Source organism: Macaca mulatta, chromosome 14 (assembly GCF_049350105.2).
Source record: "Macaca mulatta isolate MMU2019108-1 chromosome 14, T2T-MMU8v2.0, whole genome shotgun sequence".
Lineage (NCBI taxonomy): Eukaryota > Metazoa > Chordata > Mammalia > Primates > Cercopithecidae > Macaca > Macaca mulatta.
The window spans coordinates 8,985,003-9,011,656 of NC_133419.1; the positions used below are offsets into that span (position 1 = coordinate 8,985,003).

The 26,654-nt window shown below is 56.1% G+C and overlaps 1 protein-coding gene across 9 annotated transcripts in view; it reads right to left on the minus strand.

The window, feature by feature from the left end:
- Nucleotides 1–23,083, minus strand: part of FRMD8 (FERM domain containing 8) — a 32,345-nt gene extending 9,262 nt beyond the window's left edge. The window contains exons 1-11 of one of the 9 annotated variants that reach the window (XR_013403277.1): nucleotides 22,959–23,083; nucleotides 22,599–22,683; nucleotides 20,954–21,121; nucleotides 16,810–16,911; nucleotides 16,384–16,442; nucleotides 16,086–16,252; nucleotides 13,801–14,022; nucleotides 11,304–11,427; nucleotides 10,281–10,424; nucleotides 5,084–5,714; nucleotides 1,100–1,442 (exon numbers count right to left, since the gene is read on the minus strand). Coding sequence is in view for 8 of the 9 variants with exons in the window: in XM_028832787.2 (XP_028688620.2) it covers nucleotides 5,045–5,082; nucleotides 5,510–5,714; nucleotides 10,281–10,424; nucleotides 11,304–11,427; nucleotides 13,801–14,022; nucleotides 16,086–16,252; nucleotides 16,384–16,442; nucleotides 16,810–16,911; nucleotides 20,954–21,121; nucleotides 22,599–22,683 (1,314 nt within the window). In the remaining variant the exon portion in view is untranslated. 9 annotated transcript variants of the gene reach the window in all.
- Between the last annotated feature and the right edge of the window lie 3,571 nt (nucleotides 23,084–26,654).

Consider the following 26,654-nt stretch of genomic DNA (forward strand, 5'->3'; position numbering starts at 1 on the left):
TTCATAGCCAAGAGAAGCCTGGGGAGATGCGACAGCTAATGCAGTGTGGGGTCCTGGTGGGATCCTGGCACAGAGTAACGTCTGGAAAACACTATGGAAATCTGACTTTGGCTAATAATAGCAATACCGGGTCATTAATTAAAACAAAAGTACCATATTGCTGTAAGATGTTAGTTTTTGTTTTTTGTTTTGTTTTGAGATGGAGTCTTGCTCTGTCACCCAGGCTGGAGTGCAGTGGCGCGATCTCAGCTCACTGCAACCTCCGCCTCCCAGGTTCAAGCGATTCTCCTGCCTCAGCCTCCTGAGCAGCTGGGACTATAGATGCATACCACTACGCACACTAATTTTTGTATTTTTAGTAGAGATGGGGTTTCACCATGCTGGCCAGGATGGTCTTGATCTCTTGACCTCATGATCCACCCGCCTCGGCCTCCCAAAGTGCTGGGATTACAGGTGTGACAGGGCCACTGTGCCTGGCTAATTTTTGTATTTTTAGTAGAGATGGAGTTTCACCATATTGGCCAGGCTGGTCTCAAACTCCTGACCTCATGATCCACCTGCCTTGGCCTCCCAAAGTGCTGGGATTACAGGTGTGAGCCACCATGTCCCACCTTTGTGTTTTTTGTTTTGTTTTGTTTTGAGACAGGCTGTGTTGCTCAGGCTGGAGTGCAGTGTTACAATCATGGCTCACTGCAGCCTTACCTCCTAAGCCCAACTGATCCTCCCACTTCAGCATCCCCAGTAGCTGGGACTACAGGTGTGAGCCATGGCTAATGTTTTTTTAGTTTGTGTAGAGACAGGGTCTTGCCCAGGCTGGTCTCAAACTCCTGGGCTGAGGTGAGCCTCCTGCCTCTGTCTCCCAAAGTACTGAGATTACAGGTGTGAGCCACCGTGCCTGGACAAGACGTTAATAATAATTTTTTTTTTTTTTAGACAGGGTCTCACTGTCACCCAGGCTGGACTGCAGTGTTGTGATCATAATTCACTGAAGCCTTAACCCTTCTAGCTCAGGTGATCCTCCCATCTCAGCCTCCCAACTAGCTGGGACTTCAGGTGTGTGCCACCATGCCCTGCTAATCTTTTAAACAGAGATGGGGTCTTGCTATGTTGCACAGGCTGGTCTTGGACTCCTAGACTCAAGCAATTTGCCTGCCTCGGCCTCCCAAAGTATTGGGATTATAGCCATTTCACCTGGCCAAGATGTTAATTTTAAAGTCAAGCAACAGAAGAAAAATGAGCAAAAGAAATCATCAGTAATTCAGGAAGGAAATCTAAATATGATCAAGCATGTAAAAATTTGCAATCGGCCAGGCGCGGTGGCTCACCTGAGGTCAGGAGTTCGAGACCAGGCTGGCCAACATGGCGGAACCCTGTCTCTACTGAAAATACAAAAATTAGCCGGGCATGGTGGCAGGCGCCTGCAATCCCCGCTACTCGGGAGGCTGAGGCAGGGAGAATCGCTTGAACCTGGGAGGCGGAGTTTGCAGTGGGCCGAGATTGCGCCATTGTACTCAAGCCTGGGCGACACAGCGAGACGGTCTCAAAAAAAAAAAATTTCCAGTCTCACTGTGTTCAAACACCAGCCCAGACAAGTTTCCTTTGGCTCGGAATGATTACACTCATTGTGGGTGAGGGCATAGGAGGCAGATGCCATCTTCTCTACTGTGGAGGGTACACCTGGGTACAACCTCTCTGGAAGGTGGCAGGTATGAAAAGCCTCTTCAAAATCAGCATATTGCCCAGGCATGGTGCTCACATCTGTAATCCCAGCACTTTGGGAGGCCGAGGTGGGAGGATCATTTGATCCCAGGAATCTGAGACCAGCCTGGGCAACATAGTGAGATGCTGTCTTGACAAACAATTTAAAAATCAGCCGGGAGTAGTGGCTCATGCCTGTAGTCCCACCTACTCAGGAGACTGCAGAAGGAGGATTGCCTGAGCACATAGGAGGTAGAGGCTGCAGTGAGCCTTGACTAGGCCGTTGCACTCCAGCCTGGGCACCAGAGTGAAACCCTGTTTAAAAGAAAAATCTGCACACTTTTACAACAGCAAGGCCATTTCTAGGAACGTATCCTGAGGAAACAGTTCAGATTCTAAGGAAACACTTTGCCGTAGATGTGCTGTTTAGAAGAGCCGAACGCTGAAAACTGTAATGCCCACAAGCAGAGGACTGGGTGAAAATGAGCGCGCTAAAACTATGCTAAGAAATGCCACACAGTGGTCCAAATTACACTGTAGAAAAAGTTTGCTTTTTCTGATTATAAAACTTATTCTAGGGCCGGGCACGGTGGCTCACGCCTGTAATCCCAGCACTTTGGGAGGCCGAGGTGGGTGGATCACCTGAGGTCAGGAGTTCGAGACCAGCCTGACCAACATGGAGAAACACCATCTCTACTAAAAGTACAAAATTATCTGGGCGTGGTGGCGCCTGCCTATAATCCCAGATACTCAGGAGGCTGAGGCAGGAGAATCGCTGGAACCCGCGAGGTGGAGGCTGCAGTGAGCCGAGATCACACAACTGCACTCCAGCTTGGGCAACAAGAGTGAAACTCCGCCTCCAGAAAAAAAGAAAAAACAATTATTCTAAAAATTACAAAACTTGTAAAAGATTTACGTGCTCCAAGAAGTACGAAGAAAAAGTCAAAGCTACAGCCGCTGACGGCCACAGCTGGGCCCTCCCGCCTCATGCGCGTGGCTGCGCACATGCTGTCCTGTTACTCATTTCTTTTTTTCTTTTGAGACAGAGTCTTGCACTGTCGCCCAGGCTGGAGGGCAGTGGTGTGATTGCGGCTCCCTGCAAGCTCCGCCTCCTGGGTTCACGCCATTCTCCTGAGTAGCTGGGACTACGGGCGACTGCCACCACGTCCGGCTAATTTTTTTTGTATTTTTAGTAGAGACAGGGTTTCACCGTGTTAGCCAGGATAGTCTTCATCTCCTGACCTTGTGATCCGCCCGCCTTGGCCTCCCAAAGTGCTGGGATTACAGGCGTGAGTCAACGCGCCCAGGCTACTCATTTTTCTTTTTTTTTTTGTTTTTTGTTTTTTGTTTTTTGAGACGGAGTCTCGCTCTGTCGCCCAGGCTGGAGTGCAGTGGCGCGATCTCGGCTCACTGCAAGCTCCGCCTCCTGGGTTTACGCCATTCTCCTGCCTCAGCCTCCTGAGTAGCTGGGACTACAGGCGCCCGCCACCGCGCCTGGCTAATTTTTTTTGTATTTTTAGTAGAGACGGGGTTTCACCGTGGTCTCGATCTCCTGACCTTGTGATCCGCCCGCCTCGGCCTCCCAAAGTGCTGGGATTACAGGCGTGAGCCACCGCGCCCGGCCTCTTTTTTTTTTTTTGAGATGGAGTCTCACTCTGTTGCCCAGGCTGGAGTGCAGTGGTGCAATCTCGGCTCACTGCAAGCTCTGCCTCCCAGGTTCACGCTCTTCTCCTGCCTCAGCCTCCCGAGTAGCTGGGACTACAGGCACCTACCACCACACCTGGCTACTTTTTTGTATTTTCAGTAGAAACGGGGTTTCACCATGTTAGCCAGGATGGTCTCGATCTCCTGACCTCATGATCTGCCTGCCTCGGCCTCCCAAAGTGCTGGGATTATAGGCATGAGCCACCGCGCCTGGCCTATTTATTTATTTATTTTTTGAGACAGAGTTTCATTCTTGTTGCCCAGGCTGGAGTGTAGTGGCATGATCTTGGCTCACCACAACCTCTGCCTCCTGGGTTCAAGCGATTCTCCTGCCTCAGCCTTCCAAGTAGCTGGGACTACAGGTGCCCACCACCACGCCCAGCTAATTTTGTATTTTTAGTAGAGATGAGGTTTCTCCATGTTGGTCAGGCTGGTCTCGAACTACCGACCTCAGGTGATCCGCCCGCCTTGGCCTCCCAAAATGCTAGGATTACAGGCGTGAGCCACTGTGTCCGGCCAGGGTATTCCTTTTTAAAAATAGGGTCTCGGGCCGGACATGGTGTTTCACTCCTGTAATCCCAGCATTTTCGGAGGCCAAGGCGGGCAGATCACGAGGACAGGAAATCGAGACCATCCTGGCTAACATGGTGAAAAGCCATCTCTACTAAAAATACAAAAAATTAGCCGGGCATGGTGGCGGGCACCTGTAGTCCCAGCTACTCGTGAGGCTGAGGCAGGAGAATTGCTAGAACCGGGGAGGCAGAAGTTGCAGTGGGCCGAGATCACGCCACTGCACTCCAGCCTGGGTGACAGAGCGAGACTCCATCTCAAAAATAAATAAATAAATTAATTAATTAATTAAAAAAAAATATATAGGGTCTCATTGTTGTCACCCAGGCTGCAGTGCAGTGGTACAATCGTAGCTCACGCCGGGCGCGGTGGCTCAAGCCTGTAATCCCAGCACTTTGGGAGGCCGAGGCGGGCGGATCACGAGGTCAGGAGATCGAGACCATCCTGGCTGACACGGTGAAACCCCGTCTCTACTAAAAAATACAAAAAAAACTAGCCGGGCGAGGTGGCGGGCGCCTGTAGTCCCAGCTACTGGGGAGGCTGAGGCAGGAGAATTGCGTGAACCCGGGAGGCGGAGCCTGCAGTGAGCTGAGATCCGGCCACTGCACTCCAGCCTGGGCGGCAGAGCGAGACTCCGTCTCAAAAAAAAAAAAAAAAAATCGTAGCTCACTGCAAACCTCCAACTCCTGGGCTCAGAGATACTCCTGCCTCATCAGCCTCCCAAGAAGGTGCACTACAGGCATATACCATCATGCTCAGCTAATTTTAAGTATATTTTGTAGAGACAGGGTCTCACTCTGTTGTCCAGGCTGGTCTTGAACTTCTGGGCTCAAGCGATCCTCTTTATCTTGGCCTCCCAAAGTACTGGGATTACAGGTGTGAGCCACTGTCCCCTGCCTGGGTACTGTATTTTTACCAGCTGCACTGAACACCCCAGGATGTGGTCACAACAGTGATTTACCCAACGCTTTATTTATTTATTTCTTTATGAATGAGACGGAGTCTTGCTCTGTTTCCCAGGCTGGAGTGGAAAGATGCAATCTCGGCTCACAGCAACCTCTGCCTCCCAGGTTCAATCAAGCGTTTTTCCTGCCTCAGCCTCCCAAGTAGCTGGAATTACAGGTGCCCATCACACACCTCGCTAACTTTTTTGTATTTTTAGAAGCGACAGGGTTTAACCACGTTGGCCAGCCTGACCTCAGGTGATCCTCCGGCCTCGGCCTCCCAAAGTGCTGGGATTACAGGCGTGAGCCACCGTGCCCTGCCTACCCAACACTTTGATAACAGATGTTGAGTAGTTTCCCGGATCACATCCTGGACAATGCTGCAGAACACGTCGTGACGTGGCAGTGAGAAGGGACAGGAAAGGCACAATGGCCAAGGCCCAGGCTCGCCCTGCTCACAGCTGGGTCCTGAGATGGAGGCCAGCTCACACTGGGTCTGGAGCTGCTCTGCAATGCCTGTCCTCAGGAACGCCCCCCGGCGTGTGCATGTGCATGCGTGTTTGTGTGTGCATGTGCACACGAGGGCTGCTCACCGTCCTCCACGTAGTCGATGGTGGAGAGATGCTGGATCCGGCTGGACACCACGCTGCCCTGCCTCCGCAGCTTGGGGCGCTCAACAGGAGCCGGTGAGGAGCTGGGGTCCGAGGGCGGGCCTGTCGCACTGTCCTGGGGGCCTGCGGGCTCCGCCACCTGGCTCAGTTCAATGCAGTACTCAATGAGGCTGCTCATCAGTTCGGCCTGGGGAGGAGGGAGCAGTGTGATGCCTGGCCAGACCCCCCTTCCATGCCTGTTGCTGAGTCTGAAATGAGCTCTGCTCTCTGGTTGGGGAAGCAGGGGAGGGGACACACATCGCTCAGGAGGGAGGGAGGGAGTGGGGAGGCGGGGGAGGTGTCCCACTCGGATGACTGTGAAGGTGAGTCCTGGTGGATGAGGAGGGGTCCCCAGGTCTGGGAGTTCGGGTGGGAAAGAAAGAACATTCTAGTCAGAAGGCACAGCCCAGGAAGGCTGACCCTGTGGGCAGAAGAGGTGGGGAGGGAGGGGGAAAGGAGCCCGGCTGCTGCAAAGAGGAGGAAGAGTGGGGAGGCGGGGCGGGGAGGCGGGTAGTGCTGGCTGGGAGGAAAACCTGTAGCCAGGAGGAAGGGGCGAGATGTCACAGGGCAGGGGCGGGCGGCTTCTTCAAAAGTGACTCCTACTCAACAGGTGTGAAGCATGAGGCACACTGACAGAAAAGATACAGCAGCCGGGTACCAGCAGGCACAGCTGGGCGCCAAGGACAGGGCCCTCAGGGGTCTGAGGGAGTCACAGACAGAGGGCATCAAGAGGGTGGTGCCCCTTAGTCAGGACACAGGTATTTCCTGAGTGCCTCCCACGTGCCAGGCACTGCTGCAGGCCTAGGACAAGGTGAGTCCAAGTAGACAGGAACGGTCACCTGTGCTCCTGACTGGTGGGGCCGGGTCAGACGCCGGGAGTGGCCCTGCGGAGACTAGCCTGGCTCCTGCCTTTCTAAGGGCAGCCACAACCCCTCTGGGTGGGTGAGGAGGGGGCACTGCTGCCCGGCCCAGAAGGAAGAGCAGAGGCCTGGTGGACTCTCCACACTCCCCGCCCTCAGCTCAGTCCACCCGCACTCCTCTGCTCACCGAGCGGACTCCACCAGCCAAAGGGCAGTGGGCTGGCGAGGGGACGGCAGCTGGTGGGGACGGAGTCCCGAGCTGCAACCCTAACAGGGAAGCCTTCTAAGTTCCCTAGAACAAAAACTGCACAGCAACATGCCTTTGAGGCTCAGGGAGCCTGCCGTTCACATGCAGATGAAAGAGGAAGTTCCGTTGAACATCCGTCCAAGAAAAAACTCAGCAAGCCAGGGTCAGAAAGGAACTTCCTCAACCTGATTAAGCACGTCTCTGAAGAACCCACAGCAAAATCCCACGTATTCAGTGAAAGACAATGCTTTCTCTCAGGCCGGTGCGTCAGGGACGCCTGCTCACACCTATCCATCCTACACTGGGGCTCAGAGGCACTGTCAGGCAAGGCAAGCAAGAGGCACAGATAGGAAAGTGAGACCCAGCTTTCCCCACTCACAGACCACATGACTGTCCACATAGAAAGTCCCAGGCCAGGCCAGGCGCCATGGCTCATGCCTGTACTCCCAGCACTTTGGGAGGCTGAGGCGGGTAGATCACCTGAGGTCAAGAGTTTGAGACCAGCCTGGCCAACATGGTGAAATCCTATCTGTACAAAAATACAAAAATTAGCTGGGCGTGGTGGCAGGCTCCTGCAATCCCAGCTACTCAGGAGGCTGAGGTGAGAGAATCGCTCGAACCTAGGAGGCGGAGGTTGCAGTGAGCTGAGATTGCGCCATTGCACTCCAGCCTGAGCGACAGAGCGAGGCTCAGTCTCAAAAAAAAAAAGGCCCAGGCAGACACAGGGGCTCACGCCTGTAATCCCAGCACTTTGGGAGGCCAAGGTGGGAGAATCATTTCAGCCCAGGAGTTCAAGATTAGCCTGGGCAACATAGTGAGACTTTGTCTCTACAAATATAATAAAATAAAGTTAGCCTGGCACGGTGGTACACACCTGTGGCTTGGGATGACAGCTTGAGCCCAGGAGGTTGAGGATGCAGTGAGCTATGATTGCGCCACTGCACCCCAGCCTGGGTGACAGAACGAGAGTGTTTCAAAAAAAACAAAAACAATTGGCCGGGCGCGGTGGCTCACACCTGTAATCCCAGCACTTTGGGAGGCCGAGATGGGCGGATCACGAGGTCAGGAGATCGAGACCATCCTGGCTAACACAGTGAAACCCCATCTCCACTAAAAATACAAAAAATAAGCCAGTTGTGGTGGCGGGCACCTGTAGTCCCAGCTACTCGCGGAGGCTGAGGCAGGAGAATGGCGGGAACCCGGGAGGCAGAGCTTGCAGTGAGCCGAGATCATGCCACTGCACTCCAGCCTGGGCGACAGAGTGAGACTCCATCTCAAAAAAAAAAACAACAACAAAAAAACACAATTATATTTCTATATAAGGAAATGATCAATTGGAAATTGAAATTAAAAACAATGGCATTTACAGTAGCACCGAAAGAAAGACAGGGATAAATCTAACAAAAGAAATAGAAGCTTTATATGCTGAAAACTATAAAATATTAATGAAAGAAATCAGAGACAAATAAATGGAGATACAGAAATAAATGGAATGGAAGACTTAAGAGGTCAGTTACCTCCAAAGTAATCAATGCAATCTCAATAAAAATCCTAGGCAGCCTTTTTTCGGGGGGTGAATCGGGGAACGTCCTAGAAATCAACAAGCTGATGCTAAAACTTCTATGGAAATGCAAAGGAACTGGAATAGCTGAAACCATTTTGAAAAGAACAAAGTTCTGAACATCAGTCTACCTGATTTCAAGACTTATTATAAAGGTTCAAAAATCAATATATCGGCCGGGCGCGGTGGCTCAAGCCTGTAATCCCAGCACTTTGGGAGGCCGAGACGGGCGGATCACGAGGTCAGGAGTTCGAGACCATCCTGGCTAACACAGTGAAACCCCGTCTCTACTAAAAAATACGAAAAACTAGCCGGGCGAGGTGGCGGGCGCCTGTAGTCCCAGCTACTCGGGAGGCTGAGGCAGGAGAATGGCGTAAAAACCCGGGAGGCGGAGCTTGCAGTGAGCTGAGATCCGGCCACTGCACTCCAGCCTGGGCGACACAGCGAGACTCCGTCTCAAAAAAAAAAAAAAAAAAAATCAATATATCATGTGATTATTAGTGAAAGACACACATAGATCAGTGGTTTAGAAGAGGGAATCCAGAAACAGACCCATATATGCACAGCCAATTGATTTTCAACAAAGAGGTCAGGGCAATTCAATGTCTGTTTTTCTTTTTTTTTTTTTTTTGAGATAGAGTCTCACTCTGTTGCCTAGGTTGGAGTGCAGTGGTACCATCTCAGCTCACCACAATCTCCACCTCCTGGGTTCAAGTGATTCTCGTGCTTCAGTCTCCCAAGTAGTAGCTGGGATTACAGGCGTGTGCCACCACACCTGGCCAATTCTTCGTATTTTTCGTAGAGACGGGGGTTTCGCTATATTGGCCAGGCTGGTCTTGAGCTCCTGGCCTAAAGAGATCCTCCCACCTTGGCTTCCCAAAGTTCTGGTTTTACAAGCATGATCCACCGTGCCCGCCAATTCAATGTCTTTTCAACAAATGACACCGAAACAATTGAGAATCTGTAAACACAAACATGAACACTGACCTGTATATCACACCTGATGTAAAATATTGACTGGGATGGCTGGTAGGCTTATATTTACACAACTTCCACAAGAAAACGTGACAAAATCTTTGTGGTCTTGGGTTAGGCAAAATTTCTTAGGAAAACAAAAAGCATAAACCAGTCTCCGTCTCAAAAAAAAAAAAAAAAAAAAGAAAAGAAAATTGTGAACTTTGAACATAAAGGTGAGAATATCTTGGAGTTCAAAGCCATGAGGCAGGGACAGGAGTGCCCTCGAGGGGGGCCAGGAAAACGGGGAGCAGCAAGGGAAGCTGGGGGAGGTGGCTGGTGGGGGCGGAAAGAAGCTTCCAGGAGCGTGTGGTTAAGCTGAGAAGGGGGAGGGGCCTCCTGTGGCAAAGCCGAGGCCCATGGGTCTAGGAGCAGCCCCCAGCGTGGGAGGCACAGGGGTGGGGTCTGGCTGTGAAGGGCGGGGTGAAGGTGGGGAAGGGCACCAAAAGGAAGCTGGAGAGGTGTGGGATGAAGGATCCAGAGAGACCCAAGATGAAGGCAGGACGGGGTGGGAGCAGTCCTGAAAGGGCCCTGCGGCAGGGAGGGGCCTCTGATGTGACCCAAGTGGGAGAGGAAGGGGCAGGGGAGGGAGGCTGGGGTGGAAGAGGTGCTTGGTGCTGAGTAAAACACGCCGAATGAAGGGGAAAATCAAACACAGCCTTGGAGAGGCCCAGTGCTTCCACGCCCACCGTGGGTGACTGTGAGCAGCATCACAACAGCACTGCTCTTGGGGACAGGAGGGGAGGGTGCAGGCTGGTCTCAAAGCACTGGGCAAGCCCTCAACAAACAGCTGCCAGAACCCACAGCTGCCACTGCCACCGGTGTGGAGTCCGCAGACCAGGCCTCCTGACCTCCCAGGGCGGCTCTGGGTCAGCAGGAGTCAAGGCACCCCTTGTACCCAGGCCGCTTTCATCCTCAGGCCCAAGGCAGCTTCTCACCTCCTTCCCTGCCAGCCTGGTGCCTCTAATCGTCTGGGACCCAGGACACCTGGGCCCGGCCTCCCCACCCGTGTGCAGGCACCACCCGCGCTACCTGCTTGGAGTAGATCTTGAGGAGCTTGTTGACAGGCGTGCCCTCGCTGTCTCCGTCGAACTCCAGCCACAGGATGGGCTCCTCCTCCTCGGGGGAGGTGTGGTCCCACGACAGCTCCTGGAAGCGCAGGCCCAGCAGGACGTGCTGGCCAGCAGGAGACACAGAGCCAGGCTTGACCCCTGGGCAGAGGTCTGCTCCCCACCCCATCCCACTCAGACACCACCAGGAGGGGACACCTGGCCAGGGTGTGGGCCTCTCCAAGGCTGAGTCTACATTTGTTCGTGTGTTTCTCTAAGGAAAGAGCCTCAGCTTTCATCAGAGCCTTCCGGGGGCTGCGGTCCAGGGAGGCTGAGATCCCCTCTCCCACAACAGTCCCACCAGCGGGCCAAGCCCCTGACAGCTGGGGATGCACGTGGGAGAGGAGGCAGGTGGGGAAGGGGAGCCTATTCTATGAGGTCGGGGGTGGCATCTAGCATGAGGCTGAGCTGGGCCCTGCCTCCCAGGGCACAGATGGCAGGAGGGGCTGAGGTCCCTCTTCCGGGACAACCAGAAGCCAGTCAAAACTCCTCTGCTGGCTTAGGGGTGAATTTCTGCCAGGGACAGGTAATCTGCCCCACGGGGCTGGCTGCTGACGCAGTCCTCTACCCAGGGCTGGCCACCAAACACAGGAAGAGGACATGGTCAGCCGAAGAGGGCTCCCCCGCAACAGGGTCTTCTGGAGCACCAGGCTGCTCTCTAGCCATCAGCCGGGCAGAACAGAGGGCCCTGCTGCCCTCCCTCCACTCAGGGGTGGAAGTCCCAGCTGCGGCCTCCCCTGCCCCGGCCACGCCACAGCCTAGCATGTTGGGCAAGAGGACCCAGGATCACCCTCAGGGGCTACAAAGACATCTGAGGGAGGCAGGGTCCCTCCCAGATAGTCCACCCACCTTGCCCCCAGGCCTCCACAGGCCCAGAGGAACCAGGAAGACCTGAGTCAGGAGCCCCCTCCCATCCTCTCCACCCTGGAGGAGCTGGGGGCGGTACCTTCTCTCTGCTGTCGATGACGTGCACGCCTTCCAGACTGATGGCCACAGAAACTGGCTTGCGCCCACCCCGGTGCAAAAAGCCTTGGGCCGGCTTGTCAACCTCGCCGTGGAAGAAGGCACATCTAGGGAGCAGACTGGGGTCAGCCTCTGGCCGGCATCAAAAATGCTGAGGGAGGCTGCTCGAGGCCCCAGCCTGGGCCCTGAGAAGCTTCTGCTGTTTGGGTGACTAAACCCGCTCTGGGGAAGGGAGAAACGGAGGTGGGATGAAGGGGAGGCTTCGTGGGGAGACAGCATCTGAGCTGGCAGTGTGTGACTGGAGGGAGAAGGGCCTGATGGCACACAGAAGGGTGGGCACTGCAGGCGGAGGGAAGTGCGTGGCCCCAGGCGTGGAGCAAACCAGTCATGTGGGCCTGGCACTTGGTCTGGGGGCCAGGGCTGCAGGAGGCGGCCAGGAGAGCCGGCTGGCCACTGTCCAGGCAGACACCTTTCAGCAGCAGGGGCCTGCTGGGAAGCGCGAGGAGGTGAGGGGAGTGGCTCTAGGGCTCAAAACTGAGAAGAGCTGCCGCCTGTCCCTCCTGCAGCCTTGCCTTCTCCCATCCCTCGGGTTCACCCTTGCCCTCACCACCCACTGAGCCAGAGCCCAAGTTAAACCCCGCTCTCTCCACGCAATGGGACGGAGCCGGAGACCAGCACAGGCCACCTTGAATCCTAGGGCCGTCCGCTCCAGACTCCTCTGGAAGACTTCTGTCCCCCAGGCTCAGCTGATGGCCAGACCTCCGATTTCACTGAGGAAACCGAAGCAGCCAGGAGAGGGCCACCTGCCGGTCAGCACACATGGCTGTCACCTCCTCCTCAAAATCACTACAAGACCTGTTTCTTCACCCCATTTTACAGCAGGGCTGTGACAGCTGGTCACACTCGCTGTCTCCATCCCTGCTCACGCTCGCCCACCAGGCTGGAGCCCACATCCCTCGCTGGCTGCCAGGAGGACAAGCGGGACGTGCGCTCGGAGCTACTGCGGGTGGAGCCCTCCTGCCTTGCTAGGGGCCCAGGGCCCCTTCTCACCTGGCCCACACTTGCCTCCCAGCATCTCTCCAGGCTTCAGGTGCCATCCATATGCATAGGATTCACCAAATATGAGCTCCAGTTCAGACTGCACTAGACACCAGATGCCCACTCAAAGTTGCCAGTGGGGCGCCTAACAAGCATCTCAAAATCAACATGTCCAAAGCAAGCTCCCAGCCGGGCACGGTGGCTCACGCCTACGATCCCAGTGCTGTGGGAGGCTGAGGCGGGAGGATCACTTGACCCCAGGAGTTCCAGACCAGCCTGAGCAACAGGCAAAACCCCGTCTCTACACAAAATACAAAAATTAAGCCGGGCGTGCTGGCTCCCAGCACTTTGGGAGGCCGAGGCGGGCGGATCAACTGAGGTCAGGAGTTCGAGGCCAGCCTGGCCAACATGGTGAAGCCCCGTCTCTACTAAAAATACAAAAATTAGCCAGGCATGGTGGTACGTGCCTATAGTCCCTGCTACTTGGGAGGCTGAGGCAGGAGAATCGCTTGAACCCGGGAGGCGGAGGCTGCAGCGAGCCAAGATCATGACATTGCACTCCAGCCTGGGCAACAAGAGCAAAACTCCATCTCAAAAAAAAAAAAAAAAAAAAAAGCCAGGCATGGTGGTACACACCTGTGGTCCCAGCTACTCAGGAGGCTTGCTTGAGCCCCGGAGGTCGAGCCTGCAGTGAGCTATGATTGTGCCACTGCACTCCAGCCTGAGTGACAGAGCAAGACCCTGTCTCAAAACAAAAACAATCACATTCCTAAACTTTCCCTGACCGCTCCACAGCACCGCCCCCAGCTCAGCCGATGACGAAACCATCTGCCAGGGGCTTCGGCCAGTCCTCTCTGCCTCCTCTCCTTTGCTTCGTCCACTGCACATCCATCTGGCAAATCCTGTCACTCTGCCCTCAGATGCCCTGCATCTGACCATCTCGCCTGTTCTGACCACAGGGCCCGAGCCACACCCCACCCTCTGGTCTCCTGGCTGCCGCCTGTGCCCACTGACAGGCTCTCCTCAACCTCTCTGTTCTCGTCTCTCTCCACTAGAACGTCAGCTTCACCAGGCAGGGGCATGGTGTCTGGCTCAGAGCGGCCTCCAGTGCCCAGGGAGCGCGTGGGCAGTAGGTGCACAGAGCTGTTTGTTTGTGTGACAGACACAGCCGGCTGAAGGTGAGGTCGGCCGGGCCAGTGACCAGGTGACTGTGCCAGGTAGGAGGAGAGGACCCGTCCAAAGGGTCCCAGCCCCTGACAGGGGAAAGGGGAGGAGGACAGGTGCCCAGTTTGGGATGGTGGGGCCTGAGGTGCTCGGGACAAGACACCACTTCATGGGGACACAGCTCAGCTGGGGCAGAAGTGGGCTCACTGGCAGCTGTGCTAGCAAAGCCCAAGGACAGTCTGCGGGGGGTTGGGGGACCGCGGTGCTGTGCCTCTCACCCGTAGAAGGGCAGCTCGTGGCACTTGAAGAGGTAGGCACGGTAGTGGGTGCCCAGGGCGGCCTCACACCCGCCGTCGCTGCCAACCTCCTGCACCTGGCGGTAGGCGTTCAGCAGGCCCTGCTCGCCCGGCCCGGCCCTGGTCCCGCGGCCCCGGAGGGCAGCAAAGAGACCCTGGCCCCGCTTACAGAGGTGGGCAGGGAGGAAGGAGTCCAGCTTCTCCCTGTGGAGGAAGGAAGACGGGTGCTAGCAGCCCAACTAGAGGTGCCAGGCTCACAGGGGAAGGCGGGGAAGCAGGGCTGCCTGGAGGAAGCGGACACACATCTACTTCCAAATCAGACGCTGGGTAAGGAGCCCAGGAGGAGACCCAGGCACCAGACGGAGGGGGTTCGGTTCTTGGCCCCTCTCTGTAGGGCAGACTCCAGGGCTGGCCTGCCTCTGCCACGAGCAGCTGTACAGCTGGTGAGAGGCACCTCCTGTCCTGCTCCCGCTTCCTCTGTAGAGTGGGGATGGTGACGCCCCCACCTGTCCTGGGTGAGCTCCCCCGGCCCTAAAACCTGACAAGCTCTCCAAGTGCAGGCCAAGGACTGTGATGGGGCTCCCTATGAGGCCCACCTGGGGCTGTCCCTCTGCCCATCCAACCTGAGGTCACTGTCTGAAGCCAAAGGCTCATCCTGCAGCTCCAGATGCCTGCATCTCCAGCCAGGAACAGGAACCCGGGCCCCCCCTTTCCTGCACTTCCCACCAGTCCTGCCTTAGCCAGCAGCCTCTGCACTGCAGCCCCATGTGCGCCAGGGTCCCCCACAGGGCCTGGTCCTGTCTCCCAACCCTTCCTGCCTCCTGCCTGGTTGGCTACCACATACCCACCCAGGAAACTCATAGCAGCCGAAGGGACAGACTTCGCCCCCAGAAAGGAAGGAGCCCACCACCCTGAGCGCACGCAGTGTGCCCCGCACTGCAGAGGTCCCCCTACCCCCACCTGGAAGGGCACACAGACACACAGGGCAGCCAGGCAAGTGAAGGAGGCCCAGGAGGCGGGCCCAGGTCTGCAGCTCACAGCGAAGGCGAGAGGCTGAGGGAAGATCTGGAGGCCAAGCAAAGAGCCCCCACCCGCCTGGAATCAGACTGCAGCTGGAGGGTTTCAGAGCAATGTCTGTGTCACCAAGTCAGGACCGCTGGGATTTCTGAACTGGTGGAACTTTTATAACCAAAACCGGTGCAGAGGTTTTAATGCTCTCAATGCTTTGTTCTGCCAGATAAAAACGTGAAAACGCCAATCTACAACCAGCACAGGCTCACAAAAGAAAGGGCATCTCCCCCCGACACACGAAGCAGGAGAGGCCCTGGCATAACCGCAGCTGATTCCCCACCTCAGGCAGCGGCTACTGTGTGGGCTGGGGACCAGCCATCATATAAGCTGCAGTCAGAGCGCTCAGTTCTTTTTTTTTTTAAAGACAGAGTCTCACTCTGTTGCCCAGGCTGGAGTGCAGTGACACACTCTTGGCTCACTGCAACCTCCAACTCCCGGGTTCAAGTGATTCTCCTGCCTCAGCCTCCCGAACAGCTGGGATTACAGGTGCACGCCACCACACCTGGCTACTTGTTGTTTTTAGTAGAGATGGGGTTTCACCATGTTGGCCAGGTTGGTCTCGTACTCCTGACGTTAAACGATTTGCCTGCCTTGGCCTCCCAAAATGTTGGGATTACAGGCGTGAGCCACCATGCCTGGCGCCTTCACTGGAATTATTTCTAAACCTCAGGATAATCCTCCATGGAGACCAGAGACTGGCCTGGACTTTGGCAGGGCAGACTCAATCCTCACCACCCAAGGCCCTGCTAAGTTACACAGCAGAGAGCTCGGCTCTTGGAGAAAGGGCTGGGGGGTGGACAACCAGCATGCTGACTGCCTGAGGAACATCCCAGGAGTCTGGAACTAAGCTGGCCTGTTACTGGTGACAAAGGGTCAGTATTTGGTTGGTCTCTGGCTGTGACTCCAAAAGCCCAGCTCTTCTGACCTCGGCCGGAGGCAGGGCTCCAGATTCTTCTCCCAGACTTCACTTCACCTGAGGCTCCTACCCAGGGCAGGTGAGGAAAAGGAGGCTGAGGGGCAGAGCAACTGCCTAGGGCCAGAGTGAGCATGTGGGGCTGAGGCCTCCTGACTCCAGGACCCTGCCCCAATTTGCGAGACCAAAGACTGCTTGTAAGTTTGAAGACTGCTTGTAAGTTCGATTCCAAGGACAAACTCCCCCATCCAGCGCCCCCGCCTCAGGTCACACAGGCCCTCACCTCAGGGCGCAGGCTGCCGGCTGGCCGGGCTGGTAGGGCCCGAGCTGGACGCGGCACACCAGGGCGCCCAGAGCCTCGCAGTCCTCCACGTCGCACGGATACCGCGCGGCCAGCACGTTGCCCTTGGCCTCCTCATAGAGAAGCCGCAGGACCTCCTCGTCGCGGATCTGCAGGCGGGTGTGGCACGGAGAGCCGCTCAGCTGGGCTGGGGCGAGGTGCGAATGTCCAGAGGTCTAGGGAGAAGGAGGCTGGGCACAAGGGGCTGGGCCTGGTGGGGCTACCAGGGCTCCTGCCTCACCTGGAGCTCCCGCCGCTTTGGGAAGAATACGTTCCTCCGGAACTGCAGGAAAGGCTCATCTGGGGAGACAGGCTAGGTCACTGCCAGGCATCCCCATTCTGCTTAGCCCTCCCCTCTCCCCTGACTGGCCCAGGCCCCGGCCACCAACCTCACCGACCCCGGCTGAGAAAACCGGAGGGCTGGGCAGAGGGTGGAGTGCGCAGCTCATCCCAACGTGCCCCCGCAGCTCCCAGCCCACCCCCACTGGGGCTTCTCTCAGGGACCCCGTCCTCCCCTGCCAGTGGTGGCTATCGGAGCCTGGGGGAGACGCAGGCCCTGCCCCTCAGTCAGGGCAGCTCCTTGCTGGCAGGGCCCTGGCTGGGTTGGGAGCCAGAGCTGCAGACTCAGGTGGTCCTGAGACAAGGACAGACAGGCAGCAGCACCGACCCATGGCCACGTCGTCGTCCGGGGCACTGGTGAAGCGCAGCAGCAGCTCCGGCCACTGGCGTCCCAGCTTGTAGGGCTGGTGCTTGGGTTTCAGCTGCACCTCTGCAGGACGAGAGGGGGAGCGGCCCATGCAGCCTCCGGCCAGTCCAGCGGCTGCCCTCCCACCTTTCACACTGCATAGCATGACAACAGTCACAACCAATAGTAACTGAGCAGGTGCCAAGGGTCCAGAGCCATTTACTCTGCAATAACCCTATCTCCCATTTCACCCATGGAGCAAACGAGCCTCAGAGAGGTCAAGTTCCTTGTCCAAAGTCACACAGCAAGCGACGAGGGTCTGGCTCCAGGCACAGCCAGCCACTAACTGTTCACTGCAGCCCCGGGGCAAGCTGAAGCTGGAGGCTATGGCCGAAGGAAGGTGCTAGGGCACAAAGGAACCCGCAATGCCATCAGGAAGCAGAACCTGAAATTGGCAACTGGGGCCCAGAGACCCGAGGGGCTGCCTTGCCCTCCCCCTGGCAGAGCCTGGGCCTCCCCGTCGTCACTTCCCACCCCCAACACCTCCAAGGAGCTCTAGCCGACCTTCCATCCTGCAAGCTCTGCACCTCTGTGGCCCACCCGCAACCCAGCTCCTGCCTGGCCCTCCCACCTTATCTCCTCTCACTGCCTCTCCCGCGCTGCTCCTGCCACCCTGGCCTTCTTAAATCTCCTGACTTCAATCTCAAGTCATCCCCAGCTTGCTTGTGCCAAGGCCTCTGCACCTGCTGTTCCTCTTTTCCTGGACTCCTTTGTCCCAGATCCTCCTGTGGCTGACTCAGGTCTTAGTTCAAGGACCGCCTTCCCTGGACCCCTAACTACTAAGGCAGCCCTTCCTCAAAATTTACCATCACCCCGATGGCGCCACATCTGTTTGCCTTCACAGGCTGATCACTACCTGACATTCCCTGCTGCTGCCACCCACAGGGCTGCGGACTTGTCCACCGCTGTATCCCTGGGGTGCAGTGACCTCACCAGGGGTTGGCAGAATGACCAAGTGCACCAGTCCAGCCCTTCAAACTCCAGGCTGCCCCATGCCACCAATGCTCCGGACCCAGGACTCAGTGCCTCAGGCCAGGAGGGACAAAGCCTTTCAGCTCACACACCAGCACCCACCAAAAAAAAGTGGCCATGGGGGTCTCTGCCTTTGAGAGGTGTGAGGCCACTTCCAAGTTCATCCAGAGATGTATGGGGATGTCTGTCACCGGGGTACAGAAGCCAGAGCTTGCTCCAAGCCTCCTGAGCCCTGCCTGATCCACATCTCCCCGCTCTACCCTTCCGTGGTCCCCACTGATGGCCGATCGCCTCTCCTGCTGGCCTGAGGCCAGGGGTCCTCATCTCTGCTCTTTGGGCTATCTGGGCCTTCCACCTGGAAGAGCAGTCACAGCCTCCAATTGGGCCCCCTTCCCACAGCCCTTCGACTCATCCCTGCATCCAGCCTCTGCAGCCCTTTCTTGTCCCATCATTTTTCTTGTCCCATCATTTCTGGTCCCATCATTTCTGGTCCAGATTTCCCAGAGGCTCCACAGCCCTCCTTTACAACCTAAACCCTGGGCCCCACCCATGTCACCATCTCCAGTAGGGAAACACCATTTATTTACCCCCAGTAGTCACCTCCCTATTGACTGGGTGAAAGGGCTCCATCAACTCCCCTCATAGAGTCCTCATGCTCTCTCTGTCTGGAAACTCAAAGGATGTCAGGGTTGGAGGACACAGAGATCACCCACTTTACAGCGGGGAAACTGAAGCTCGGGAAGGCACAATGCCTGAGGCCACATGGGGCTAGTGGCTAAACAGGAACAGAGCTCTGCTTCCTAAACCTCCCTTCACCATACTTTAGGCTCTAAAGTTCCAATGGTGGTTGGGCGCGGTGGCTCACGCCTGTAATCCCAGCACTTTGGGAGGCTGAGGCGGGTGGATCACTTGAGGTCAGGAGTTCAAGACCAGCCTGGTCAACACGGCAAAACCCCGTCTCCACTAAAAATACAAAAATTAGCCAGGCGTGGTGTCACTTGCTTGTAATCCCAGCTACTCGGGAGGCTGAGGCAGGAGAATCGCTTGAACCCAAGAGGCAGAGGTTGCAGTGAGCCAGAATTGCACCACTGCACTCCAACCTGGGCAACAGAGTGAGACTCTGTCTCAAAAAAATAAAAAATAAAAAATAAATAAATAAAATAAAGTTAAATTAAGTTCCACCAGTGCCTTCCCTCCAGTATTCCCAGCATCTAGAATACCACGTAGCCTGAGAGAGGCTTTGCACGTCCTCGTGGAACGAGCGCAGTAACTGACTAGATGGGGCCTAGAGACACCCTGGAGATAAGGATGCCCTTCCTGCTGTCTACAGCCCAGCCCTGACCAGCCTTAACCCCAAGCCCCAGCAGCTCAAAAGACTCCTTCCTGTCTTCAGTGCAGTCCCAGAGACTTCCAGATGGGGCCTTCCTGCCTGGAGGCTGTTGTCTAAATGGGACGGAAGGTCCCTGGAGCCCTGTTCCATGCAGAGCGACAATGGCATTGAGAAGGCTAAGTCCTGCCAAAACATCCGGTATGAAGGGCAGCTCCAGAAGCCGGCGCCCCTCCCTGCCCTTGCAGGGCACTCGCGGCCCTGGAGCATCTGTCACTGGTTCACCCTATCAGGAGTGTGGGGACAGGGGGGCAAGGGTTCTGGGAGGCCCAAGTCACAGCTGAAGTGGCTTTTCAACCTCCCTGAACCCAGCCTGGGAACAGAGTGGGTGCTGACTATGTGCCGGGGTCTTCTGCCACCATCCTCCTGCGTGGGCTGGGCAACAAAGCAGCCCATTCATGTCAGTTCCAGCCTCCGGCTGTGGGAGAGCGGGAATGTGGCGAGGAGGGAGCGGGGACGGAGGAGGTGAGAGGCGGAGACAGGCTGCCCAGCAGGCTCGGGGAGCTTCTCGAGGCAGGGCAGGGGCCGACCCATGCAGAACTGTACCCCTAGCTTTCAGACACAAACCAAGGGGCCCACAGTCCTGACCCGAGGCCCGGAGGTGAAGGGGAGGTGACTGGGCTGGGCACGGTGCGGCCGAGGAGCCGGGGCAGCAGGAAGAGGATGGGCGAGAAGCTCCCAGCAGCAGCTGAGCAGGAAGCTCCTACTGGCAGAGGGGAGGGGGTGGAGGGGAGGATAAGGGTGGGGAACGGGGGTGCCAAATGTTCGCTCTCCCCCCACCAGCAACCGCAGAAGACATAACCCTTGGGCCTGACCCAGGCTGTCCTGGGACTGGTCACCCCCTTCTTGCCTGTGTTCCTCTACAACGAAGGGAATGTGTAAGCTAAGAAAACTCGCCTGACCACGGCACCGATTTACTAAACAACGACATGGGGCAGCCTCTTCCTTGACCCCCTCCTGTGCGAACCAGCAGGCTCAGAGACCCTGTTCACTGAGGGACCCCGGGCTGAGGGTCCAGAGAGCCACTGCCCCCAAGTCCCTCCATCTTGCAATCTCAGCCTGAAAGGGCAGGATGTGGGTGGTCACGAGGCCAGCCAGGCAGGGCTGGAGGCCCCCCTCCCAGAGAAGTCAAGTCTACTCTTCCCACCCTCGCTAAGAGCCTCAGGGTCAGAGGGGCCTATTTCCTGGGCCATGTCCCTTCTCCTCCCTGTCCCCAAGGAACAGAAACAGTTCAAAGAGGCTGACCGGGAAGCCACTCAGGTCTGAATCTGTCTTGCTCCTGCCACACAGTGGTCTCACCACCTTAACCACAACTTCCTCATCTGCAAGACTGGCCTGGGCCTGAGGATAAGGTGAAATCAAGGCTCCCAAACACCACCCAGGTTGTGGCAAAGGTTATGCTCGGCAGACAAGGCCCCCTTCCTCCCTCCCTCCTGCAGTACCGTTCCCAGACCGCCCAGCCCCAGCACGACCTGGGGGGCAGGCGTGGCCACCCCTCCACCACCAGCAGAAAGACAGACAGCAGGGCCAGGAGCGGGGGCCTTCTCAGGGCTCTAGGTGCTTAGATGGGTGGACAGCTCAGGATAAACCCAAGTCCCACCTTCCCCCATGCGCAGTGGCCAGCAGCTCCAAACACTGCCCCTCCCTCCTGTACTGGTCAGTGCTCTTCCAACCCTCCAGCCTGGGCTCCTCACTGCCAAGCCTTACCCAGCAGAGGGGAGACCAGCCAGAGCGCGAAGACATCCAGGGCAATGTCCGGGAGCTGCAGGACCTCGCGGACAGCGCGGTGCAGCTCATGGGCACTGAGCGAGGGTAGGTTCTCCACAGCCAGGGGCACCACTGTGTCATCCGCCAGGTATACCAGCACGTCAGCCGCTGTGATGGAGGCCAGGCAGGCTCAGCTGAGGCCTCTGCCTGGTACAACCAGGCCAGGCCAACCAGGTACCCTCTACCACCCACTGGGGCTGGAGCCCCCACCCTACACCCCTCAGGGGTGACCAGGGCTACACTCCTGAGACAAGAGTCCACGCCAGAGGCAGAGCCCCAGCAGCCCCAAAAGACCCTATCATGGCTGCTGTCTATTAGTGCTTCCTTGACGCCCTCAAACCACCCAGAAACCCAGTAACTCCTGCCCAGAGACCAGCCCCACCCCAATCCCCCAAGATTAAAATTAAGCCTGGCCATTGCAAACCTGCCCTTCACCGCCATAGCTGCCCCAAGGATTCAGCTGTTCTGCCCTGAACAAGAACATTCCACAGATGTGAAATTACGGCACAGAGAGGCTGAAACCATCCTGAGGCTATGGCAGTCTGTCTATCTGTCTGGCAGCAGCGAGAGCTGGTAACCCACTGCTGTCCTCAGGCAAGTCTCTCTCTGACTCAGGCTAAGATGGGAAGAGAGGATTCCTTAGGTCACCCAGGTTAAAGCAAGTTCTCAGCTTCCTTAGGACTCTTCAAGTCTTAGGACTCTTTAAGCCTCAGGAGTCAATACTGGGTCTTTCAGGTCAGCCTGAAGCAGCCTAGGGAAGAACAGCCCAAATAGCTGAGAGTTCCCTGTGACAACTTGTGGGTTCCAGAGCCAAACGGAGACACCTAGAAGAGCAACCAGATTCAAATCTCCATCCCTGGGACTGCAGGCAAGGCGAAGGAACGCCGGGCTTTGGGGCCGACATACTCGGGTTCCCATCCCTGCCTGGTCGCTGGCCAACTTCAGCGAGCCAATTTAAGTGTCAGTTGCCTCATCTGTAAAAGTAGAGCTAATACTCCTCCCTCCAAGAGTGTGTGGAAGGGCACGGTTTCTCATCTACACAAGGGAAGGTGCTTCTTGGACCCCCAGTCTGTTATGCTCCAGCAGCTACTCTCAGAGATCAAAAAATCACTTCCAGGAGGCTCAGGTTCAGATCCACTTCACAGGCAAGGAGAACTGAGGCACCGGAAGCTGCAGTACATGATCACCTGGACAGCTTCCACAGCCTGCCTGCGACTTAACCTCCCTAGGGCCCAGTTTTCTCCCTATCAAATGAAGATCATGATCCCTGCTTTCTTTTTCTTTTTCTTTTTTTTTTTGAGATGATGGAGTTTTACTCTCATTGCCCAGGCTGGAGTGCAATGGTGCAATCTCAGCTCACTGCAACCTCCGCCTCTCGGGTTCAAGCGATTCTCCTGCCTCAGCCTCCTGAATAGCTGGGATTTCAGTTCTGACTTCTGTGAGTTTTCCACATCTGAATGTACCTTATTATTTCTTAGTTGATACATAAATTATCTTTAATGAAAAAGAAGACAAGCCAGAGCCACTTCTCCGGGGCTAGGGTCCCAGGAGGGTGTGGAAGAGAGGAGATGCGGGCGGGACCCACCTCGGGCTCCCACGGAGGACACGCTGCTTCGGTGGGACCGCTCAGCGGGGCCGGGCTGCCCGGTACTGCCTTCTGTCCCGTCCATCTGCAAAGGCAAAGAGAAACAGCAGTTACCGAGAGCCAGGGACGGGGGAGTTGGAGGTCTCCTCAAGCTCTCAGTGAGGACGGTAAGGGGTCCCGGGCTGGGTTCGCAAGGTTGAGCGGCGCTGCCTGGAGGGGCCAAGAGTGCAGACCGGGCACTGGTGGGAGGGGTGCGGGTTGCTACGGTCAAGAACGGAGGTCGACCGGGATGCCCAGGCAGGACAAGGCGCACCGCCAGCCGGGGACGGGGGCCCGGGCCAGACGTCGCCGTGCTCTCACCACGCAGGGACACAGAGCCCGCCACCTGAGAGGCCAGGCTCCTGCCCGGAATCCTGCCCCGCCGCCAAGCCCGCCACCGGCCGCACTCTGGCTCCCGCTCAGGATCCAGCTGTCCGGGAAGCTACGCGGAAGCTGAGGCTGGAGGAAGCGCGGCGCGCGAGGCCCCGCCCCTCCGGCCGACGGGAGCCAATGGGAGCCCAGGGCCGCCCCGCGCGGCCCGCGCATGCCCGGACGCCAGCCTCGCGTGTCTCGTCACGCCCGTGGGGTGGTGGCGTCACGTACAAGCCCCGCCACCACCCGAGTGATCCAGGGCTAGTTTCCCCTCACAAAGGCCCCGAGTGTTGGCCTGTAAGAGGGTTTGGCGAAGATTCGAGAATCAGGGTAGGGGCGTTGGCATGCCCACGCTGGGACTTCAGGCTAGTTCCCTGCCTGTGAAATGGACACTTCGTGGCACGTGCCAGGGATCCACGCGGCGCTGGCAGTGGCCTGTAACTCGTAGCTCTCTCGGCAGTGGTCAGGAGAATGAGTCCTGGCCCATTCTCATCCTGGACAAGTCCCTTCTCCTCTGGGCCTCAGTTTTCCTCATCTGTAAAATGAGAAGGTTGAACTCAAGGACTCCCAAGGACTATCTCTACTCTCAAATGATTATTAATATATGTCTATGTCAGAAAACCAGGACAGACACTCTGTTTTTCTAGGGAGCAGTCACGTGAGCCCTTGCAATCTTATATAACAGCCTAGGAGACCTTGAGGTGTTCCCAGGCTGGGAGGAGACTTGGGGCCCCAAAGAGGCAGGTGTGAAACCACCTACCCTCAGGGCCATGTCACTGACATGTCCTGGTAATGCAACGTGTGTGTATCTGAGATATGGAACTCAGGGAGAAAAATAAGTCCATGGAGTACCTTCTGGGGCCAGAGGAACCAGAAGTTGTTTCAAGTGACAGCAGTGGGCTTGGTGATCAGGAACAGAGGGCAGTGGGTTCACTTTGCCCTGGTTCCCTGGGATTGGAAAGCAGCTCTAGCTCCTGGCTGAGTCCTGCCTTCTTCGGCATGTGAAGCAGCTCTGCCTGCCCTCCTGTGATCCACACTGCCCCACAGCTGAGCCCATGACTCCACATCTGCCTTGCTGATGTGACCTAAGGACTTGAGGAACTCAGACATGGGCTGCAGGGAAGGGTGTCCAGTGAGGGCAGGCATCTCCTTCCTGGTTCTCAGCTCTGGGACCCTTAGACCAGGACACACTGTATCTCCATGGCCTCTCGACCCAGCTGGAGTGAAGCGGGAGCAGAAGAGTTCGGTGTTGTTTTGAATGCTTACTAGATGCAGGGCCTGTGCTAGGTCAGGGGATGGAGACTGAGGGGAGACATGGCCCAGCCCTCAGGAAGTGTCTGTTGTGGTTTAATTGGTGAGTTGAGGAAGAGGGGAAAGAGGAAGAAGCCCAGGAGAACAGCACATTTAAAACCACAGCACTTTGGGAGGCCAAGGCAGGAGGATCACCTGAGGGCAGGAGTTCAAGACCAGCCTGGGGAACATAGTGAGACCCCCTCTGTAAAAAAACCCAAAAATCAGCCAGGTGTGGTGGCACACATCTGTGGTCCTAGCCATTCAGGAGCCTGAGGTGGGAGGATCGCTGGAGCCCAGGAGTTCAAGATCACAGTGAGCTCTGATACTGCCATCCTGCCCCTGTACTCCAGCCTGGACAACAGCGAGACTCTGTCTCCAAAAAAATAAATAAAACCACAGAAGATGACAGCATTGCTTTAAGAACTATGAAATGCTACAAGCAGGAAAAGTCTTGCTGTGTGTGGGGCACGGGGCCAGGCCCTTTCCCCGTTTCCTGTGTCATTCTCACGCTTCCTGAGAGTGGAAATAAGTCTTAGCAGTTGCCATTTATGTGCCAGCCACTTTTTATTTTTTTTATTTTTATTTTATTTTATTTATTTTTTTTGAGACGGAGTCTTGCTCTGTCGCCCAGGCTGGAGTGCAGTGGCCGGATCTCAGCTCACTGCAAGCTCCGCCTCCTGGGTTCATGCCATTCTCCTGCCTCAGCCTCCAGAGTAGCTGGGACCACAGACGCCCGCCACCTCGCCCGGCTAGTTTTTTGTATTTTTTAGTAGAGACGGGGTTTCACCGTGTTAGCCAGGAGGGTCTTGATCTCCTGACCTCGTGATCCGTCCGTCTCGGCCTCCCAAAGTGCTGGGATTACAGGCTTGAGCCACCGAGCCCAGCTGCCAGCCACTTTTTAAAGTGCTTTAATCCTTAGAACTCACTAAAAGGTGAGTATAGTATCTCTGTTTTATGTCAAAGACTGACACCGGGGAGTCTCTGTGGTGGTGGTGGGGAGGCTAGAACCCGGGTCTAGCCAAGGAAGGTCACTGGGAGAGAGTCCGGGAGGCTGATGGTGGGGAAGGAAAGGCATTCCATGTAGTGGGAACTGCACGAGCATGGTTAGGACCCCAGGAAAGACCCCTGCTGTGTCAGAGCACAGCAGGTGGGTGGCACCATGGGGGAGGCCTTGAACCCCAGGATGACAGATATGGGGCAGGTGTGTCAGACAGTAAGAACATTTTGGAGGTTGTGAGCTAGAGATTCACAAGATGACGCCATGCGTGGGTGAGCTTCCCTTCAGGAAGGCCCTAGGGAAGTGGGAATGAGGGTCTTGAACTGGGGTGAGGCGGTGAGATTGGAAAAGAGAATGAGACCCATTCTGAAATGAGGGAGGAGGTGGCTTCCAGCCTTTAGAACCGAGAGGCTTAGACATCAGTTAGCCCGACTGCTGTCCTACTTTGGCAAACGGTAATAGACCCCAAGGCCCACAGAAGGGGCTGCTTAACATCGCTCAGGGAGATCATGTAATCACCCACTGGGTTCACCTTACCCTCTGCCTAGACAAAGCCAGTTTGTCAAGACAAGGGAATTGCAATAAGGAGAGTTTAATTCATGCAGAGCTGGCTGTACGAGAGACTGGAGTTTTATTGTGACTCAAATCAGTCTCCCTGAGAATTCCAGGACGGAGTTTTTAAGGATAATTTGGTGGGTAGGGGCCGGTGAGTTGGGAGTGTTGATTGGTTGGGTCTCATGAAATCACAGGGAGTTGAAGCTGTCCTCTTGTGCTGAGTCAGGTCCTGGGTGGGGGCCACAAGACCAGATGAGCCAGTTTATGGATCTGAGTGGTGCCCGCTGATCATCAAGTGCAGGGTCTGCAAAATATCTCAGGCCCTGATCTGAGCTTTTACAATAGTGATGTTATTCCCAGGAGCAATTTGGGGAGGGTCAGAATCTTGCAGTCTCTAGCTGTATAACTCCTAAACCATAATTTCTAATCTTGTGGCTAATTCGTTAGTCCTACAAAGGCAGTCTAGTCCCCAGGCAGGAACAGGTTTTGTTTTGGGAAAGGGCTGTTATCATCTTTGTTTCAAAGCTAAACTATAAACTGAGTTCCTCCCAGTTAGTTCGGCCTATGGCCAGGAGTGAAAAAGGACAGCTTGGAAGTTAGAAGCAAGATGGAGTCAGTTAGGTCAGATCTCTTTCACTGTAATAAATGTATCAGTTATAGTTTCCCCCACCCGGAGACGGAGTCTCTCTGTGTCGTCCAGGCTGTAGTGCAGTGGCGTGATCTTGGCTCACTGCAACCGCCACCTCTCGGGTTCAAGCGATTCTTCTGCCTCAGCCTCCCAAGTAGCTGGGACTACAGGC